The sequence below is a fragment of the Podarcis erhardii genome, assembly GCF_964252035.2.
Source record: "Podarcis erhardii genome assembly, chromosome: 2".
Taxonomy (NCBI): Eukaryota; Metazoa; Chordata; class Lepidosauria; order Squamata; family Lacertidae; genus Podarcis; species Podarcis erhardii.
Window position 1 is genome coordinate 37,029,741 of NC_138498.1, and position 21,940 is coordinate 37,051,680.

Sequence of the window (21,940 nt, forward strand, 5' to 3'; positions counted from 1 at the left end):
TGGGATTATTTAATACATTGCCATGACATTCAGGGCTCATCCACACTTTTGCTTATCTCTGGCATGGGTATGAGAGGTTTTTCATCATCATCATCATCATCATCATCATCATCATCATCATCTTCACCATCATTTATTTATACCCTGCCCATCTGGCTGGGTTTCCCCAGCCACTCTGGGTGGCTTTCAGCAGAACATTAAAAACAGAATAAAACTTCAAACATTAAAAACTTCCCTAAACAGGGCTGCCTTCAGATTTCTTCTAAAAGTCAGATAGTTGTTTATTTCCTTGACATCTGATGGGAGGGTGTTCCACAGGGCGGGTGCCACCACCGAGAAGGCCCTCTGCCTGGTTCCTTGTAACTTGGCTTCTTGCAGTGAGGGAACCGCCAGAAGGCCCTCAGAACTGGACCTCAGTGTGCAGGCTGAACGATGAGGATGGAGACGCTCCTTCAGGTATACTGGACCGAGGCCGTTTACGGCTTTAAAGGTCAGCACCAACACTTTGAATTGTGCTTGGAAACGTACTGGGAGCCAATGTAGGTCTTTCAGGACTGGTGTTATGTGGTCTTGGCGGCCACTCCCAGTCATCAGTCTAGCTGCCGCATTCTGATTTCGCTCTTCCTGAAGCCCAGATATATCTGCATCAGCATGCTGAATGATAGCCATGTTGATTTCAACTTGGGGTGGATAGGAGGCTTTTAAAAAAAGAATAATCTCATGTTGGGAGAAAACAACCACGTGAAATCAAGCTTCAGAAAAAAATATATATTGTATATTGCTGCAAGCTTTTGCAAATCTAATATTTGCTATGGCATAACATGCACAGTTTAAACTGATAAAAAGCAGATGCCGGAATACTGATTCCACTGAATTCTTTCTCTGATTAATTCCATTCTAAGCCTCCTCTTTTGTGTTTCAGGACATACATCTGGACAAACATGGACAATATGTCCTTTAAGACTATTCTGACTTCCTCTGGGCCCTTTCCTCTCTAAGCATTTTGGGAATGTGATTTTTAGGCCCAGTCCATTGAGAAACTCTTTGACCAAGGCACTTTGAAATGAATGGGGTTTTAAGAAAAACTTTGCTGTTGCACAACAAGAGTGTGTGTGTGAGGGGAATTTGCTCAGGAGATGTAGATTTGTGGACTGTGCTCCTAATCAACAGCAGAAGTTGGGAAATAATCTCATTAAGGTGCAAGATTGCCACAGGCATTGGGAATGTGCTACGGGGTTCTCTTTTTGAATCAGAACTCATTATCTAATGTTTTGTCAGGGACTGTAGTTTGACATCACAATCATCTCTCCAGCATTATCCCAACGCTTCCAAGTTTACAAATGGGTGAACTATATTTGGCAATCTTGTTTCTTTTGTCAATGCATCTGGAACCATTTAGGATGGATCCTAACAAGTGTGTAACCTGAGGAAAATTTAATCCATGAGGCTTTCAAAACAAAGGTCCATAAAACATTTTCAAAAGCTGGAGGCATTTTATGATTCTGACCGCTATGTGAAACTGGGCACTTGTTACAAAATAAAACATCTGAACATATTAGCTTTAATAGATAGATACAGTGCTTTTTTCTATTAAAAAAATATGTTTAGGAGTACTCTCATCTTCACTCAAGAAAATCACCATCTTATAGTTCAAATCGGGGGAAATAAATACAGCAAATGGACAAAAGCATCAAGATTCACAAAATGTTTAGGGGTATAAAAGCACTGGATGGATAGATAGATGATAGATAGATAGATAGATAGATAGATAGATAGATAGATAGATAACAAGTTTCTAGTCCATAAAGGACTGTGAAGATAACTTTGGCAATGCCTGGTGAAATTATAGAGCCTGGGATATATGTATGCACAAAGCTGGCTTTCTAGTGGTCAGGGGTAAGCCTTTCGTGATTTGCAAATTTCTTTGCTTCTTATCAAGGCTTTTCAAGACTTGTCCATGAATAAAATTTTGCAAAATAAAGAAATAGATGCACATTGGTTAATTAGATATCACAAAATTCAGCTCCCTCTTTGGCACAAAATCTGAGTAACGTTGGCACAGAACTGTTGCTTTGTTTATTGATTTATATTTAGCATCACAACCCTGCCTAAATCAAGCTAACAGGACATGTGTGTCGTGAAAACCTTCTCAAGCTTCAGATACACTGCTGGGATAAGCCTCCAGGATGCTACAATAGCTTTATTATTGGCAGCTCTAAGTCAAGGTAGTCAGAAAAAAGATCTAGAACTACTGGTAGATTTTCAGATGAATTCCAGCAGATTGCCAGGGATTTTCCCCCCACAATGAATTGACAGCTGCAACAAAATGACCCCCTCCAAAACCCCCCACAAAAAACCCTGTAATGATGTTAGTGTGCATTAAACTGCTTTTGTAAACCACCTTGTGAGGGCAACATGCCCCTTAAAGGAGGGCAAGTAATAACTATTCTGGAGGATCCGATCTTGGAAAGCACAGCATAGATTTTCCAGGTTATAGTGAGAAAAGCCACTGACTTTTGGGAGTTAGTGCCAGTCTAAGCACCCATTTCTTACTTCTCCCATAGATGCCAAGTTAAGGTGTACCCTTGTCATTTGTTTGAGCCACACTTACCTGTTCTGTTGGGTAGCTATCCAAGTGCATTGGGTACTTAAAATTGAAAAAAAAGAGCGATGAGATCCATCTAATCCATGCACCCACCCACCATCTTTCCTGGTATGAATGCATAAGCTTGCTCTACCTCTTGCTGTGTGATATGTGGAAGTGAAGTACCTAACTTGCCTTTTCATGCGGATTTTCTAGGGACCCGCTAGCCAGTCTGAACATACGACAAAGTGCAATGGATTCTCCCTTGCATCCCCATCCTTCCTCTGTCTATCCATCTCTTGTGCGAGCTCTCCTAAAGCCTGGCACCAAAGAAAAATGTGGACCGTCTAGCAACAGAAGGGCTGTTTCTGCCAGAATGCTAAGCCATTGCAGTTGACCTATTCTAGACAGATGCTCGTCCTTTTCATAACACTGTTATCATGATTTCAGCAGCCTGGGCTGCTTTGATTTATCAAAGGCTTTCAGAGATGCTCGTCTCAAAGAGCAGAGGCCACCGCTGTGCTCTGAAGTAATTACCAGCCTTACAGAATTTTGTCCTGTGTAGTCATTTCACCACCATAGGCAACACATCCCACTAGACAGCATAATGGCCCTCAAATTCACTCAGTGGCCGTTTCCAGAAGCCCAAACATCCCTTGATTCATAAATCTAACTTTTCACTCTCTGGCTCTGCAATCCCTGCATTCTGACTATCTGTTTAGTGTTCAGGGAGGTGAATTGTGCCTGCGGTGCAAAAGACGTTACAGCAATTTCTGTAGCCTAAGCCAAAAATGATCTGATCTCATATTCAGAAATCCCCATCCCTGCTCCCCAAAGATTTTGCTGGAAGTCTGATTGCATTTTGCACATTCTCCTCTTTTCTGTCCAGTTTCTTTTGGGCAATATTTTTAAGTGCTGGTTCTCGCAACTTGGTACAACAACCCACCTGCAAAGACACAGAGCTGCAACAGATACTTCCTTTCATGCTTCCTTTCTGACCTCCAAGAAAGAAATCTAGAGAAATCTCTACTAGAAACTAGAGAAATCTCTGCTAGAGATTCCAAGACTCTCCACAGGAGTTACAGTTCCCAGAGCTCCTTAGATAAGACCCATGGGAGGAACTAAGCAGGTTTGAAATTTATTCACAATTACATATATAGTGCAGACGTTGGCTGAATCACAAGACAAGGAGACGGTAAAAAATTCAAGCAAACTCTTGAAACACGTTCTATGTGCGAGAGAGTTGCTCTCCTACAAAACAATGGCTGTTCATCAAGTTCACAAGTACCACAACTCTCTTCAGATTTCTACGACTTCTTTCTAAATCAGCCAGTTTCATGTCAGGTGTATGAAAGACAAATAAACCTTGCTAAAATACATAGATAGTGGGATGATAGTAAAATTAACTCTATTGTTTTGGGGTTTTGTTTTTTTAAAGTATGTCCTTGACTGTGCAGTACTTCTGTGTTTTCTTTCTTTCACTCTGCTAACTCATTCACCTCCAATTCCAATGTTTACTCCCCACCCTTCACAATACTTTGGACAAGTTTTTGGTGTTTTCTGTGTGCGGAGGGGGGGGGGCGGGGAAAGCTTATCTGTTTAAATGTATAAACATTTTCTTTTTTAAAAAAAACAACAACCCTGCCAATCATTTTCTTTATTTCTTTTCACTGGAGGCATGCTCCTGGCAGGCGATGAGTGGCTTTGTGACTGCCGCAAGGGCCAACCAATCAGTGCTTTGCACAGCCAGATGAGCAGGGGCGGGGTGAGAAGGTGGCATTGTCATACCAGCCAATCAGCACTCTCTGCCAATGACTTCTGCGGGAAACAGGAAGAACTGTAGATGCTTTTAGTTCTAGGGAAATGGAGCAAGTACAGACCCACTGCAGGCTCACCACTCAACCTATTCTTTTTTGTAATTTCTTCCCATATGCCTGATAAAAACAGATGACATGAGATCAACTTTGGCCTGTGAAAACCTGATCTACAGCTGATTTTAGCCTTGTGAGAATTAGATTGGGTCGGGTGTCATGCCCATGACTGAATATAGTATCTTTAAAATATTCATTGCTTCCTTAGTGGTTTTCCTTCCTTTTCTGGAATGGTTTTGCAAAGTTAAGGGAAAGATTAACCTCCTAATACACACTAAATTAAGTCAAAATTAATATAGGTTTGTCATGTTCCACTGTTACGAAAACTGCCTGGTATTTAAACACAAACTCCACAAAGATTATATAATCTAAAAAATGCTGGGTGCTTAACACTTAAAATACACACCAACTATATTCATCTGTTATCCATGTAAGGTTTCTCAGTCCTGTTTCGCATTTGCTTTTGCAAAATTAAATTTAAGATATTGAAATCCAAGTTTGCTTGCTATATTGGTCGGGCAATTATTGTTTGGCATTCCAGAATTATATGACACACTGCAGACTGTGATTTAGAGAAACTGGAAGCCATCCCTGTTACATTTGTAGAAGAATGGCTCCCATTCTTAACACGCCTTAGCTCTTAGAAAACATTTTGCAAACTGCCTCTAAGATTTACTTGCATACGTTTGTATTAAGTATTAATGAAGTTTCTATTCTTAACAAAGAACACTCATCTTCATGGTATGTTTTATATGTTATATTTCTGCTAACCAGTGCTGAATACAAGAATTTGGTAACTTTATAGATCTCATTTTTTTATTGTGTAACTGTTTTGCACATTTTTCTGCTTTTTCTTTTGTAACTTTATTACGAAACAACAACGCAAACCCCCAAATTAAGCAAAATTGAAATAAGAAAGAAAAAACCCAGAAGCCATTCTAGAGCCCAAATAAGCCAACAGTAAACTTTTTTGGTCAAAGTTCAGTCACATAAGTTTCCGGTGCTTTGCTTACAGCAACAGTGACATCCTTCTCAAGCATGAAGCCCTTCAGTCAGATTCCCAAGTACGAATCTGGCCTGTATTGTCAGGGGTTAAATTATAGTGAGATGAAATTAATGCAAAATGCAGAGGCTTTCAGTTTCCCCAAGAGAGGAGGTGTTATGCTTTCTCAGTGAAGGCTCTCCTACATAAAGCTACCAATTACATATTTCCTCATTGCTACATAGCAATGAAGTTCAGGGTTTAGCGCTGCCTGGACAATCACAGCTTCTGAGTGAATGTGTGCACAAGTCAACCACTTGTGTGCAAGACTGTCATAGAGCACACACACACAAGTTGCGTATTAATTCCTAGGTAGAAGTGCCTTCCATGTAGGGGTGTCCTTAATGCTTAAAGCAACAGTTATTACTCTGTGATCACGGGCAAGTCACTGTCTTTCTCAGCTTAACCTACTTCTTATCCAAGGTTGAAGAGGTTTTAGTGACGGGATAATGGATTGGATAACAGATTGGATAACTTCTCTCTCTCTCTCTCTCTCTCTCTCTCTCTGAGCTATTCATCATGAGCATCTGAGGTGCCACAGTATTTGGGGCATCTGTGTTGCCGCAACTTGAATAAAATGGTCATCATTAGGCAATTCGACTCAATTCAATTGCTGTGAGGATGGATGAGATAGTGAAGTCCTAAAAAATGCTGTTTAAATATCCTAGAATACTGATAATATACACAAAGAACTTTGAGTATCCCACAAGCATTGATTACTGAGGTGATATAATACAATCGCACAACCTTGCTGGGAGTTTTTGCCCACAATGGAAAGATTTGTATCCCAACTTTGCCATTTTAGGTACTGCCTGTGATTTTAGTTCTAAGACTCCAACTCCTTAGGCAGCTCTTTCACCATTGAGCTCCTCTTACAGTCACAGACCACAAACTAGCATTGAAATCAATGGTCTTAAGTGCATCTAGCTCTGAGCTTGGATTGCTGCCAAAATGTTCTTCCTAATGTTTAATTTAAAACTACTACCCTCTAATTCAAACCTGCTGCCTGGAATATCTATTCCTTGTATGCGATGAACAGTTGTTCCCTCTCCACCTTCAGATTTTGAATGTTTTCTTAAGGCTGCAGTGTTCAGTTCATATGACGTTGCCTCTATGATAACGTCTGCATATGGTGTTCATCATTGTAAGTGTGTGATAAGCTCCCTAAAGAATGAGCCCCGAGTGCTAGGCCCTTATTGGCTAAAGGAGTTTTAAGGTACAACTCAAGAAGGCATCCCTAGCTAATCAGGAGCAGCATGTAGCTAAGCAGATCAACCTACATGGTGATGCCACAAAGCCAATTCAGGGTGAGGGCATTGCTTCCTGCCCTCACTCTGAGTAGACAAATCCTTTTTACTTCTGTAAAATAAAAAAGTCCCGTATTTTGGTTCATTCCTAATTGTAGTAGCCACCTGTCATGTATGCTTTAGATAAGATATCTGCATTGAAGGGTGTTGAACTATAATAATAGTATAACAATAAGTTATTATTTGTACCCAGCCCAGCTGGCTGGGTTTCCCCAGCCACATTGGGCAGCTTCCAACAAAAGATTAAAAAATACATTAAAATGTCAGACATTAAAAACTTCTCTAAACAGGGCTGCTTTCAGATGACCCTTGGGGTCCCTTCCAACTTGACAATTCTATTATTCTATTTAAGAAGGCACATCTGAGCCAGGATGGTAAAGCAGATAGGATGTTGGACTGAAGAGTGGGGAGAACTGGGTTCAAATTTCCATTTAACCACAGGAATGTGCCTTACAGCAGGTCAGACTATTGGCCCATCTAGCTCAGAACTGTCTGCATTGATTGATACCAGGGGTCTTTCTCAGCCTTACCTGGAGCTTGAACCCAGGACATTTTCCATTTAAAGCAGATCCTCTGCCACTGACCTACAGCTTTTAGGTAAGCCATGAAGCATACTAGACAATAATACACAGGTCATATTCTTCAGCTGCTGATTCTATTTCCCAGGGACAGTCCCTATTTTCTGGAACCTGACCCTGGATTAACCATTGCCCATATTATGTCCTTATATCCCTTTTGCCATGCGGAGAAATGCTCCTAAAACCTTGTCACTATCTGGATAATCGTGGTTCCTTACGGATACCTTGAAACTTCTGTTGCTGCTGCTTTTGGGGAATATATCATTAGCCACTAGCCTTTAGAGCAGCCTTTCTCAACCTGTGGGTCCCCAGATGTTGTTGAACTACAACTCCCATCACCCCTAGCTAGCAAGGCCAGAGCTCAGGGATGATGGGAGTTGTAGTCCAACAACTTCTGGGGACCCACAGGTTGAGAACCACTGCTTTAGAGGCTAGGGAAATGAGATATAAGTCAGGGAGCTATAGCTCAACAAGATTTGGACAGACCTCGAGTAACTCTGTGGCTGATAAGGATTTGAACCCAGGGCCTTAGCACAGCACCATGCTGCTTCTCTTGTGATCACTTATGGCCTGCTCAAATGCAGATGCTACAGCGAGTGACATGGACCACGAATTCTCCCAAAATCTGTACATCAGTGGAGCTGTTGAATTATTTACTGGTGAGAGAGGCAAGCTGCAAAAGCCAGCCGAATACAATTCTGAGTACTGCTTTTCTTCTCGACGTGCCTTCACAACAGCCTCTCCACATGACCTAGTTCTCCAGGAGGGAAGCAATGATCAATTATCCAGCTGCAAAATGTGCAGGCATGAGACAAGTGAGGGAGCCAGCTGGGTGAGAGAGCTGCTATCACACAGGTACTATTAGTTTCAAACCACATGCATCCTGCTTTGAGGGCACACACGCGTTGACCAGAGTAGCTCCAAAGTGAAGGGGAAAGGGGAGGGGAGGTTAGGAAGGGATCTGGGGGAAGTGTTCCCTAATTAGGATTTATTTGTGCTCTTTCCTTTCCCTCCCTCTCCCACTCTCCTCCACCTCAGTCTCCTTCATTGGCCTCTTCCTGTCATACAGTGACTTATGGGTGTGTGAAAGTACCCTTTACAAAACCCCTCCAGCATCTTGGAGGAAAACAAACGGGATCTTAAAAAAATAAATAGGTGATAAATGATGTACACAAGACCAAAGCAGAAAAGAAAATGAGAGGAGCCAGAGACTGGTTTCAAAAATTCCCATTTCAGGGGAACATGGCGAGTATCCAAGAAGTTGGCTGAGCAGGACATCCCTTTCCAGAAGCTAAGCTGATTCTTCCTCAGCAGGGCTTCTTCTTCCATTTATTGAATCCTTCTGGCTTTAATAATGCTTTCTACCAATTATCTGGGACGCAAGGTTGGGCAACAGATCTATCTACTGTATACCTGAATCCTCTGTTTAAACAATGTTGCTATCTTGGCTCCTCTCCAGTCTGTGAAACATGGCTACATTTGACATATGCATGAAGCGTCGCTGGGGCTGGATCTAGGCACATCAAAAAAAAAGTTTCGGGAAAACGCATTGTAAACCTCTTAACGGGAAATCACATTGGCATAAAAAAGAACTCTACAGCGCCATCTGGTGTCACAGTGTTATAACATATTTAAAATGCTTTTCCTTTACTAAGGTAGCTGAGTCCCAGGTCTCCTTCGGGAGATGATGGTGCAGTTTAGTTGCAGAGAATGCACAGGATTGCCATTGTGAGGGCAAGCAGAGCAGTTGCCCTCTGTTTCCCATTTACGCCACAGTACCAATTCCGTTTCTAGTTGATATAAAATAATTCCAACCAATGTCCTTATAAGAGAATATATCACGCAGCTCTTTTTTGATTTAAAATTACATCTGTAAAAAGCAGGAGTTTGGGATGTTACTGAAAGTATTCCAATGAATTCAAGAACATCAAGAGTCAAGACGCATTCAGTGAGCTCATTCACAGATTCACAGAATTGTAGAGTTGGAAAGGACCCTAAGGGTCATCTAGTCCAACCCCTGGCAATGCATAAACCTGCCATGAACATTTGCTCCCAATTCACTCTACTGTGCTCCCCCTGGCTCATGCTGTGGGGAAACAAGCCATGATCCCTGGCTTGGCTTTATGTCTGAACTAGGGGTTGTGATTTGTTTTGCTCCAAACAACCTTCAACCTGCAGCCAAGGTTTGTTGAGAGATAACAATAAGTGAGGGATCATGCTTAATTCCTTCCCAGAGCAAGTGGGGAGGGGAAATGATCCAGCTTGGTGTGCGGATGATAAAATAGTAACTATGGTTTACTGTCATGTGCTAACTAGGCCAGTGACTATAGGTATAATACCCTAGTCCAGTCCTTTCATAGCGTGAGTGATGGGTGGGAGGATTTCAAGGCAGTACGAAAAGCAGGAATGTCAAGTAAAGAAAGTTTGGAAAGAGAAAGGCTGAGAGAGAAAAAGAAGACATTTTCTCAGTTGCTTGGATGCCTGCAAGACATTTTCCGGAGGTGGGCAAAAGTGGAACACTGAAAGCAGCCTCAACAAACAATGAAAAGAATAGTGCCTGTTCTATAACTGCTACAAACTTACTACAGTGGTACCTTGGTTCTCGAACGGCTTAGTTGCCGAACAAATTGGCTCCCGAACGCTGCAAACCCGAAAGTAAGTGTTCTGGTTTGCAAACATTTTTTGGAAGCCGAATGTCTGAAGTGGCTTCCGCTTGGGTGCAGGAAGCTGCTGCAGCCAATCGGAAGCCGCACCTTAGTCTTCGAACAGTTTCAGGAGTCAAACGGACTCCTGGAACGGATTAAGTTTGAGAACCAAGGTACCACTGTATGTGGATGCCCATGCTCAGTCCTTTGTGTTCTTAGGATTTTTATCAGTGTTAACATGTTATAGGAAGCATTGGTTAATAAGACAACACCTGCTTATTGTCTGTTTTTCTTCCATTATTCTCTACAAGCTCTTTGATAAGAAGTGTCTTTGCTGCTTCCATGCGCAAGAAGTAGAATTACAAAGTGAGCCTGACTTCACACACTGTGTGCGACCCTGTACTCTCTATAAAGCCAGTTCAGGGCCCTTAGCATTGTGGCATGAGCACTGCTCCACCAGCAGAGATGAAGGTATGCCAGCAGGACAACAGTTATTCTGCCGCAAATCCCCTGTGCTGGCATAGATGTTCTGCTGGCAATGTGCAGCTAGCGGAGTTGGAGGAAAGATGCATGCCGGGGCTGAGTGCAGGCACATCTCATTCAAAGCCTCTTCGTTTCCTTGATGTGCCCACAGAAAGTGCACAGCTCTACACCAGCCCTGGGTCTGACATATTTTGTTGCCTCTCATTGTCCGCGCGAAGGAAGGAGAGGAAAACTGGCTCCAGCAACATCTCCCATCTTGCCAACAGTGAAACAGGAGGCCATCAATGCATGGTAGGATCACTTCACCCTACCTGTTTTCCCTTGCAAACAAACGGTGCTGTTTGGCAGCAGGCTTTTGTTAAATTTCATGGAAAGATATATTGGTTACATTGCCAGATGTATTCTTTTCAGTCTGTAGACTGAATGTCCTTGCTGCACCATTCACACATCAATTCCTGCCTTCATCTATTTTGAAGGTTGTTTTTGAAGGCCACTGTACTCTTCCAAGTTGTTTGTTCTGGCGTAATCCCTATCTAGCTTTACTTCAGAGCAACTAGTCTAAAGATATCAGCCTATGTTTTCATCCAAGTATTAGTTTATTAAGACCATTCAGACTGAAATACTGTTTAATAATATTAATAGCATTATGAAGTCATTGAACATGGTGCCAGAACACAATTCATGTGTTAATATGTTTTACTGTACTATAATAATAATAATAATAATAATAATAATAATAATAATTAATATGTTCAGTTTATAACTCCGCCTTTCATCAGATTGATCTCAGAGCAGATTACAACATGAAACCATCAATAAAAATCCCAAATGCAACAATTAAAACCATCCAATTAAACCTCCCTCTCCCCTGCAAAAGTATGCAGCAGGGAATAAAATCTGGTACCTTAACTCAACACTCATGAAAAGCCTGGGCAAATAGGCGTGTTTTTAACTGGTGCTGATTTACTACCCAGGAAAGATGTGAAAGGCAACGGGACTACTGCAGGTCTAAATGTTTTATAGATAGTAGCCATGCTCAGTGCCATAGTGTGGCATTTTTCTAACTGAAGTGGAGGCCCTGTTCCTGCAGCACCAACATTATAAAAAGCCTTGCTGCACCATTCACACATCAATTCCTGCCTTCATCTATTATCCAGTGTGCACACATACAGACATTCACGATGCCACCAGAAGCAGGTTTCTTCACCCTGCTACCTGGCAGGGCCAGCTCAGTGTATACCTTGAGATGTTTTTGACTGGTGGTGAGGGCTGCATTGGAATCCCTGCCTGCTCAGCCTTCTTCAGCTAGATGAAAAAGCCCTTCAGTATCAAACTACAGTGGTACCTCGGGTTACATACACTTCAGGTTACATACGCTTCAGGTTACAGACTCCGCTAACCCAGAAATAATACCTCGGGTTAAGAACTTTGCTTCAGGATGAGAACAGAAATCGCGTGGTGGCGGCGCGGCAGCAGCAGGAGGCCCCATTAGCTAAAGTGATGTCTCAGGTTAAGAACAGTTTCAGGTTAAGAACAGACCTCCGGAATGAATTAAGTACTTAACCCGAGGTACCACTGTAATAGTGAAGGGCTATCTCCCTCCCCGGGGAGATATGTAACCAGAGGTACCACTGTATAGCATTTGATCAGCAGAGGTAACGGTGTCTCCCCACCCCAAACCAACCAAAAGATGGATCTTTTGCAGTTGCCATTTGGCAAATATTCAGGTATACCCTGATATTGTGCATGGCTCATCATATGTTCAGTCTGTGCTTCAGCCAGGGTTTGGAAGCCTTGAATTGTGAAGACACCTCAACACTTGGATAGTGGTCTGTTCTGGAATCACGCTGAATGCATTCGCAAGATCAAGATGCACACACAGAGATTCCTGAAGAAACCGTTAAAATGGTTGGCCTTAGTTGTGGAACACACACAACTTCAGCTTTCTTAGCATTCTGTCACTTGGAATTAATGGGCCTCACTTTGTAACAATAACTATTTTTGGAATTGGATTGTAGGTCTCTCAAACTTGAGAAAACGTATCTGTTTTTAGCAGGATTTATTATATTTTGAGCCATTTCTACTGTGATTTTCAGTGTCAAAGGTACAGTACAAGTCTTGCGAGGTGAGCTTGGCTGAGGAGTACTGGTTCAGCTCAAATGTTGTGGCTGAGCACCCAAACATCTCTCTGCTCTGTCACATTGCCGCATTTAGCACCTAGCCGTACATTGGGAAGCAGAAAATCCTTCTTTCCTGACTACTGGTTTCTAGTTAGGAACGGTTTCCCTGTTGACACAATGACCCAGAAATAACATTGCTGCTGTACGTAGGAGTTAGTCTTGTGAGAGGTAAAGGAGAAAATTATTTTTTAAAGCTCCTCTTCTATATCTGAGAAATCTAAACTAAGAGCAGATTATCCCCTGACGCAAATTTTTGTTCCTTCTCCTTTCCCCACTAAGTGATGTTTAGATCTGTTGAGCGATATCACGAACAGCAGTTGATGATCACTTAATCTTTCTTAAAACGCTGTCGTGTGGACCCCTGCTTGGAAATTTCAGCTTGAGCGCTGTAAGAAACAAGGTACACGACAATGCTTCTGTCTTCCAGCTCCATGGCTCATTCTTTTGTACCATTATTCCTTTTCTCCGACTTCCTCAGCTAAGTTGTAATAACATTTTGCAGCTGTTTTGTACAGGCACTCAACGAATCCACTGTCAATTCTCTACAGGTATCAACTGTTACCTGTACGTGCATTATGAATCTAATTGCCATTGGTTTGGTATAACAGCAGACCCAAAGAGGTAGGGACACTGCAGCAATCTGCCATGTTCAATTTCTCATGCGGATATTGTTGTGCCACTGGTGTGGACACTAATCCTGGGCCTTCCTGGTGTGGCATTTTATCTCCTTTACTTTCCTGGGGGGGGGGGATTATGCCTAAATAATTGGCATATGGATGCTCAATGGAGAGGGGAAACACAAGATGCCGAATGAGCATCTGGGTACAGATATCCATCAACGCTGCATTCTGATACGCATTCCGATACACAAATAGCTCAACTTGTTACGTGTAACTACATGCAGCTAGAGCAGGATTGGGCCATATATGGGTTATGAATCACAAACAAGCAAAACAATGTTTTTTTTCACATATGGCTCGTACTTTCCAGGATGAACCAGGTGCATGTGTTTGCTTGCAGTCCCACCTTTGATTTCCTTCTCATATGCACTTATGATTTCTCATATGTGCTTATGATTCGAGGCAAAGCAGCAACATGGAATGGAGATTGCACAACCGGCACATGTATCTGCGCATCCACATGTGCCAGCTCACTCTATAAAGTGCCCTTGTTTGCATGACGGTTTTTTCAAAAGGAGGAAAAAGGGAAGGAGAAGTAATTCAGAAAAGCAAGAATATCTAAACAAAATTTTAAAAATCCTTCCAAGTAGCACCTTAGAGACCAACTAAGAATATCTAAGATACTACCGGTACTTTCTCTAGGCAACTGAGAGCGTGAGGTCTTCAAGGTGCACACAAACGACCTCTCAAAATTCTCCATCCTTATTTGTGGAAAATGTTCAGGGAGAAATACTGGCTCAGATCTAGTATGGGGAGGAGAAAAAGAACAGAGGTTTCACACATTCCCTAGCATTCCCTCCACTGTTCCTTTTGAAAGAGCCTTTAAGGGGAGCTCAGTGTTTTTGTTCTCCACAGGGCAGCTGCGTTTACTCTTTCTCGCTGCTCCTTGCACATGGCAAGCGGGTAATCTGACATCTTTACTATGAGCATATGTTTCGGTTTTGCACTCCACCACAAACCACACTTCTCCTGGCCAGAGGGGATCTGTATTGCTTCCTTTGCAATACATATTCCTGTCACACATGGATCTGCATTTAATGTTGACCTGCCATATTGAAATATAAAGTTGACCTGCTGCTGCTGTAACTGACTTCAGGTCAGTGAAAACCAGCTGCCTGATAAGAATCCAGGAATCCAGAATCTAGGAATTTGGAAATGGAATACTGGGTCTGCCCTACAGTTGCTAGCTTGCCCCAGCAGGATAGTGTTATGTATTTTATGGCCTATGGATCATAGCCCCAAATCGGTAGAGCATGAGACTCTTAATGTCAGGGTTGTGGGTTCGAGCCCCATATTGTGCAAAATATTCCGGCATTGCAGGGGGTTGGACTAGATGACCCTCGCAGTCCCTCCCAACTTTACAATTCAGTGATTCCATGTTTGAAAGATGGCTGTTATGCATACCCAGGAATCTGTGTAAATTAAAAAGCTGGCATGTCATTTTCTGCTACCAGTATGGGATATACTGGTATGTATGAATGGGCAAATATATCTTCCTGTAATCTGAGTGTGCTTGGTGTTTTCATAAGGCGGGAACCTGAGGCTGTGAGTCAGCGAGTCAGCAGCCCAGAACCTTGGACCCTGGACAACTGCACAGCAAGAGGGTTAAGAACGACACTGCTACACACACACACACACACACACACACACACTCCATTTTGTCGAGATGCAAGGCCACTTCTGGCCCTCCTTCATCCTGTTGCTGCTGCTGCACTGCACTGTGCTGTCTCTTCCTCCCACCTCAGGTATACTTTTTACACTCCTGCGTCAGAACCTTGCCATGGGCTGCCCCATGTATGCCCACTATGGCATATATGGATGACCAACCCATTGCTTACTATGACAGCGATACACAAGAGGAAAAAGCTTGCAGTGCCCCGGATGCAAAAAGTGGAAAGGTTGTTAAAAAAGAGAGAGTAGGATTTGTTTTTCTCAGGAAGAGCTCTACCCGAGAGGTTATCAGAGGGAAATGATTTTAAATTATTGATTAATGATTATTATAGACAGATAAAAAAGGATCTGCTCTACCTGATTATTTTGCGGATAGGTTATAATAATATATAAGCGTCTTCGCAGAAATTGGTACTTGTACAGCTGATGTGAAGGGAGATGGGAGATGAAATATTCTTGAAATATGATTGGGTTTAATTTTATTGAATGATGAAATGAAAGTTGGAAAAGCTAATGTGCTTGGAGCAGCAATGGACGGAGGGAAAAAGAAGGAACATCTGGGAGGGGGTGGGAAGTCAGCTTTTAAATTTGTATTAAATTTGTATTAATTTGATGGCAATTTTTAATGGAAAATCAACAAAAAATAATTGGCAAAAAGTGAAGAAGGATGATGCCCAGTACTGGGAAAGATATACCCAAATGTTGTATGGCTGGGAGCTGTGGTTCAAAGCCAGCCTGGAGAATTTGCGGAATAGTTACAACCAGAGCAAAGGGTTCCACACTCTGCAGCTCATGTACGGCTGAGGCGAGATGGGGACAAAAGAGAGTTTTGACAGTGTGCCCATGACAGGGGGTGGGGGGTTTCATCAGCTCTGACAAGGACACCCTCACCTGGACGTCAGCTGATATGGAGGCCCAGATCACCAAGAGGTCCTTGGATACAGAGTTTGCCACTAACAAGTACAGGAAGGGCTACCTGGAGGAGACCTGCGTTGAGTGGCTGCAGAAATACTTGGACTATGGGAAGGAGGTTCTGCTCAGGACAGAGCCCCCAGTGGGGAAGGTGACACAGCAGGAACTTCCGGGTGGAAATCCCTCATCTGCCAAACCCCTAACGAGATCGACACCACCTGGAGGAAGGATGTGGAGGCCGTGGAGAACAGCCCTTTATCCAGGGACATTGCTCCCAATTCTGACAGGACCTACCATGCCTGGGTCAGCATTGATCCCCAGGTCAGAGACTGCCACATGGAGCTTGCTGGCCTGCCGAAGCCACTGGTCTTGGCCTGGGAGAAACCTGCCCATTTGGGGCTCACTGTGGGAACTACTTTGGGGGTCTCGGCTGCTGTCCTGGTGATCATCTTCATCACTGTCAGGAATCAGAAGGCATCAACAAGTAGCCAGGGACCCGAGAATTCCACCAGGGCATGGCGTCAAGTTGGTGTGTGAAGTGGGTCTGGAGGGTTTGCTGTAGGGGAGAAATTAGGCTTTCTTTCACCAGGGTGTTATATGTGTGACAGAGGCTACTACATAGGGTTGCTCTGTAAGAGAGCAAGTGATAGGAAAAAGCACGGTGGCAAATTTTCAAGGCTGTGAGGGTGTTTTAAAAACAAAACAACAACAAAAATAGGGTAGTTTTTCTATTTTATGAAGCTGTAGATTTTGTAAATGTTAGCTATATTATTATTATTATTAGAATTTATATATCACCCTATACCCAGGGGTCTCAGGCCAGGTCACATAATAAAACCATCAGCATTTTATATAAGCATCAACAGTGCATTTAACTTAAGATATTTAGCAGGCAAAACTTTTCATGTCATGGATATGAAGGGATATTCTTTGTTTCAAACAATGTAACTTGCATAATGTATTTATTTTTATGATAAGTAAGTAGAAAAGGGTAATTCTGTGTGAATTCAAGGGAGCCATTTCTGGATATATGGGTATTTTGCTTCAAAGAGAACTTGTGTAAAGGTTTGGGATGCACTTCTGTTTTTATCCCATTTGGTCAATTGCAATGACACCGTTTATCTCTGTAAAAGATTGTAGACCTTGGAGGGTGTGTTTTTTAGTGAAGGACTATTCTAACATCATCTCCACTTTCCTACAGAAAAACTCTGATAGGAAACTTTAAAGGAGGGGAAAGGTGAAAAGGAAACATCAGCACACATTTGAATAGATATGCGTAGCTGTCGGGCAAAGGTCTAAAATCTTCCTCATTCTTCATCAAGCTCAAGTCAATTAATTACAAGACTACTCCTTTAAGAAGTTCTGCAAACATTTCAAGCAGCTCAGAATACAGTAGGGTTAGAGCGAATCAGTATGATAAATGGGTGGGTGAGTGACTATCTCTGGAGGCAGGTTCACTTACCTACACGTGATATGGCAGATCTATGATTGGATCTCCCAATGTTTGCCTTTTTAAACTTAAAAGCAGCCATGAGAGGCCTTGAATTAGACTGTAACACAGTGTTGCAAGAGGGGGTTAATCATTCCCCCTGTATCACTTCCCCACTTAACTCTCTCCCCCAAGCCAAACTATTACAGGCCTCAAGGAGGAGAAAATATTGGTGCCCCTGTTGTGTTTTGAAGAGGGAGTTCTGAATCCAAGCCCAAAGAGGCATTTTCATTCAGCTCCAAAATTGCTTGTTGCTGTTGCCTCCCGTCTCTAACCAGCATCTCAGGCCTGATTTCCCTTCTTACCTGCACTGATCTCTCTCTCTCTCTCTCTCTCTCTCTCTCTCTCTCTCTCTCTCTCTCTGCATTTGTGACATGCCCAAGAGAGTCCTGGGCAGTTTCAGAATAACAAAACAAGGCCACTTATGGAAATAACACTGAAGAGACATTATAGCTGGGGGAAAGCCACAAACCACATGACACTTACCTGGGGGCTATTTACAAATAGGGTTTCTCACTGAAGTGCATAGGAGTAAAATAAGCTAAATACAAATGAACAGTTTTCATGGCTTGGGCAATCACACCGGTGAGAACCCACGTCCGTTTTAAATCTATGCTTCTCCTCTTATACGTTCCACCTGGACAGCCCCATATAAACACACCTGCCTTTCGGATAGATTTCTGTGACTCTCAATATCCTCTGCTGTGTAACCATTCACAATATTGTGCAGCCACCTTGCATTTAAGCGTTCCTGGACCTCCATCCCTCTGGTCCGGCAACCTTCATGCCAGCCCCAGGAGACAAGTTCAGCATTATCTTTTATACTGACATTGCACCCCAGCTGATGAGCAGATGGTACTGACAAGCTTCGGCAGCCCTGTTTCGGATTTATCTTGGCTCGCAAGTTGCTTTATTTCACCCAGGAATCTGGTGTATGCTTAATTCCATTAGCAAAAAGCTAAATCAGAACCACAGAACAGAATCCCTTCCTTCGACCCTCCCCCCTCCCCTTTGCACCCACAAGGATAAGATGACTTTTCTGGCTGAAATATTGATTCTCATCAACTACAGCAACAGAGGTATTCCTCCTCCTGCTATTTTCCCTTCTCTGGTATCTTGAAATCAAAAAGGCAGTGAAATCATTCCCAGCCAGAGCTGATCAAACTGGAGGGAAACAGTTGCTCCCATCCAGCCCTTAATCGATTTTGCTTGCATATTTATTTATTTATTGGCTTCTTGTGTGCCATTGTAAATACCTGATCAGCACGGAGACCCCAACGTCCTCGCAGTTGGCGTAGACTCTGCTCCATGTCTCCTGAATCACCTTTTTCTCTGCGTCTGACATCTCTTCGCTTCTTTCCCATCTCTCAATCTCCATTTCTTCTTGGACTTTCTCCATGAAAAACAGCCAGCAAAATCTTCCAGGGAAGCCAGGAGGAAAGAGAGGGGTTTGTGAGAGTCTCTCTTTCTCTCCGTGTGTGTGTGTCCTTTTTGTGTGTGTGTGTGTGTGCGTGCGGGTGTGTGTGTGTATCCAGCAAAAAAAGATAAGGTGTTCTGTTTGTGGGTGGTGTGGCTGATACTGTTCCTGGCTTCCTCTCACTCTCTCTCTCTCTGTGTATGTGTGTCTGTCTATATAGAAAGAGAGGTATGTAATAAGAGATAATCAGGGGGAGAGAGAGATTGTGTGTGATCAGATTTCAGATCTTCCAGTGCAGCCCCTTGCTGTGGTTCACTTCAGCTCAGCGTGTGTGTGTGTGTTTGTGTGTGTGCGTGTATGACTCTGAAGGGAAACTGACAAAAAGTGAAATATTCAAAGGCATTGCAAGACCAGCCTTTTTACCAATGTGTGAACGTGAGCTCACTTTTCTCTCTCCTCCCCCCGCCCTCCCTCTCCCTCCTCCCCCCCTCCTCCTCAGTGTGTGTGTGTGTGAGAGAGAGAGAGAGAGAGAGTGAGAGAGAGAGAGGGAGAGAGGTGCTTTAGTGTCAAATTCTCCTGTTTTGAGTATTTTATGACTTGAGATTTCTCCTTTTTTTTCCTCCTTCACCATTTGTAAACAGCTCAGAGAAAATGGGGCATCTGAAGTGAGCAGTTAAACTTATCCCAACAGCTGGCTCAGCTGAGATAGAGCTTTCTGATTCCCACCATATTCCTTAGGAGATTGTTTTTATCAACAGCAGCAAAAATCCTTGCTACCCTGTGTCTTTTTAGAAGGGGCTGGGGCTGGGAGAAGGAGCTACAGTATTAAATAAATGTTTATCTTCCACAGAATCTGAATTATACCCGGCTTCCAAGGAAATGTTTCTAATTATAAAATATTTCCCTGCCTTCATCTAAACTGTGAATCAGATATTGGAGGAATAATATGATTTTAAGCACATGTGAGAAAAACATATTTGCGGATTCACTTATTGACTTTAATAATAATAATAAAGATTGGAAAGCATGGGGGTTTCCAGGCAAGGGTGGAAGAGTGGGTTTAGAAGCAAGGACAAACATTTCCGCTGTTTGGTGGTGGTGAAGATGCTGTGTAGAGTTTTTTGGTTTAATTCAGCCTGCATGTGTGACATTTCAACTCATTTGAGGTAAAAATAGTGGTGTTCAGTCCCCTTGCAAGTGTGTAGGAATAGACAATACATCAGAAGTTGGAAAGAAATAGATAGAAAAGGTGCAAAAACAAAACCCTCCCAAAAAGGATAGTTACAACACCATGTTAGTCTTTTGCAGCAAAAACAACTGAGAGTCTTGTGGCACCTTAAAGAGAGTCAGTGTGGTTTAGTGTTAGAGTGGGTTCTGGGAGACCCGGGTTCAAATCTCCACTTGGTGACCTTGGGCAAGTAGCTCTCTCTCAGCCTAACCTACCTCACAGGGTTGTTGTGAGGATAAAATAGGGAGGAGAATTATGTACACAATCTTGAGCCCCTTGGAGGAAAGTTGAGGTATAAATGTAACAAACACTTAAAAATATTGTGGCATATTACAGTCCACTTCATCAGATGCATAAAGCGTCATCCTGAGTAGCAGTCAGAAGGGGCAAAAAATGTAGGAAAGCGCTGTTGCAGAAAAATGCAGATGATGATTATATCATTAGGAGTAACCACTCCAATAATTTTAAGATCCAGTTAACTGTTGATAACACAGACATCCTGGCATTGGTAAACAGGTATATACATCAATAAATGAGTCCATGCATGTTATTAATGGACTTCACTTCCGCATAGCAGAGGAAGAGTACAGCTTTCTTCCCTCCACATCAGCAGTTACAATGTCTGGGGTAAGAAGAACCTAGTGTGGAGTTCCAAGTCTGGAAATAATCTAGGCCTGTTGGATTATTCCAACAAGACTACTGGATGCCCACAAAACCACCACTGTCACCATTGGTCTGCATTATCTCCAGACTGGAACTTAGCCAGTTCACAGGAAGCACACAGTTTAAGGCTAAACATTACTATTAATCCTAAAAATTATATTAAATTCAAACTCGGTGTTCACAAAATGGAACGGGAATAGGAATTGCATAACCCCATCACTAGTGATTGTCACAATATTCAATGTGTACTTAGGGCATTCAAATATTCTTACCACACAGCAGTCAAAACAGAGATGAATGTCATCTGGAGGAAGGGTTGCATTTCTCATGTACAAAACACAGCAATTTAGGTTGCAATTCTATTCACCCTTACCTGGGAGTAAGTCTCATTGAGTCTACTGGGACTTGCTTCTGAGTAGTGGGTTATGCTGTTTCAAAGGCCTGCTATCCTAGTAACTAGAAAACCATTTTAAAGGACTAATATCATGCTGTGAGAAACAAATATGAATTTACTGAGCAAAAGACTGCCAGTGAAGGACGTTCAGGAGTTGACTGTTCATATTTTGGATAATCTGATGTTTGACTAAATATTAGTTGCATGGCTCTACAAGGAAAGGCAGGCAGCATTCTGGAGTGGAAAGCAGGTTCAAATCCCTTCTCAAGACTAACAGGGGTTTCACCATCTCTCACCCTGTCCAATTTACAGGACTGTTGTGTGGACGAAATCTACATGTTCATTCCCAGTACCATTCTAAGCATGTTTACTCAAGAAGTTAAACCCTATTGAATTCAATCTGGCTTTCTCCCATTGTGTACACTTTCTAATTCCCAGCAGCATAACTTTGAATAAAATCACAAACCTTGCTAAATTAAAGGGGTGTGGGGATAATCCCATTTGCTTCCTTAGATGATGAATTTGACCCATAAAATGAATGACCCGGGAAGTTCTTCTATCAAGATAAGTATCTTACAATAATACTATAATAGTTTTAAAAAAACAGAGGCGACCTATATCTATTGCTTATAATAAAAAATAAAATAAATTAAACCCAAGAATAAGGAAACCTAGATTGTACCATTTTACGTTTTTAGTTGCCACAATTGTAAGGAGGCACTACCAACCTTGAAATGTGTTCTCCAGCCCACTATGGCTATCTTAGCAATTATTTTATTTTATTTTCACAGAATGA

At 42.4% G+C, this 21,940-nt stretch overlaps 1 protein-coding gene across 2 annotated transcripts in view; it reads right to left on the minus strand.

Moving 5' to 3' along the window:
* The window catches only part of CYGB (cytoglobin), a 51,936-nt gene extending 32,648 nt beyond the window's left edge, over window positions 1–19,288 (minus strand). For both annotated transcript variants that reach the window (XM_081850947.1, XM_081850946.1), the window contains exon 1: window positions 18,699–19,288. In XM_081850947.1, coding sequence (XP_081707073.1) covers window positions 18,699–18,841 — 143 coding nt within the window. In that variant the 5' untranslated portion in view covers window positions 18,842–19,288. The remainder of the gene's footprint in view (window positions 1–18,698) is intronic.
* Window positions 19,289–21,940: the final 2,652 nt, after the last annotated feature.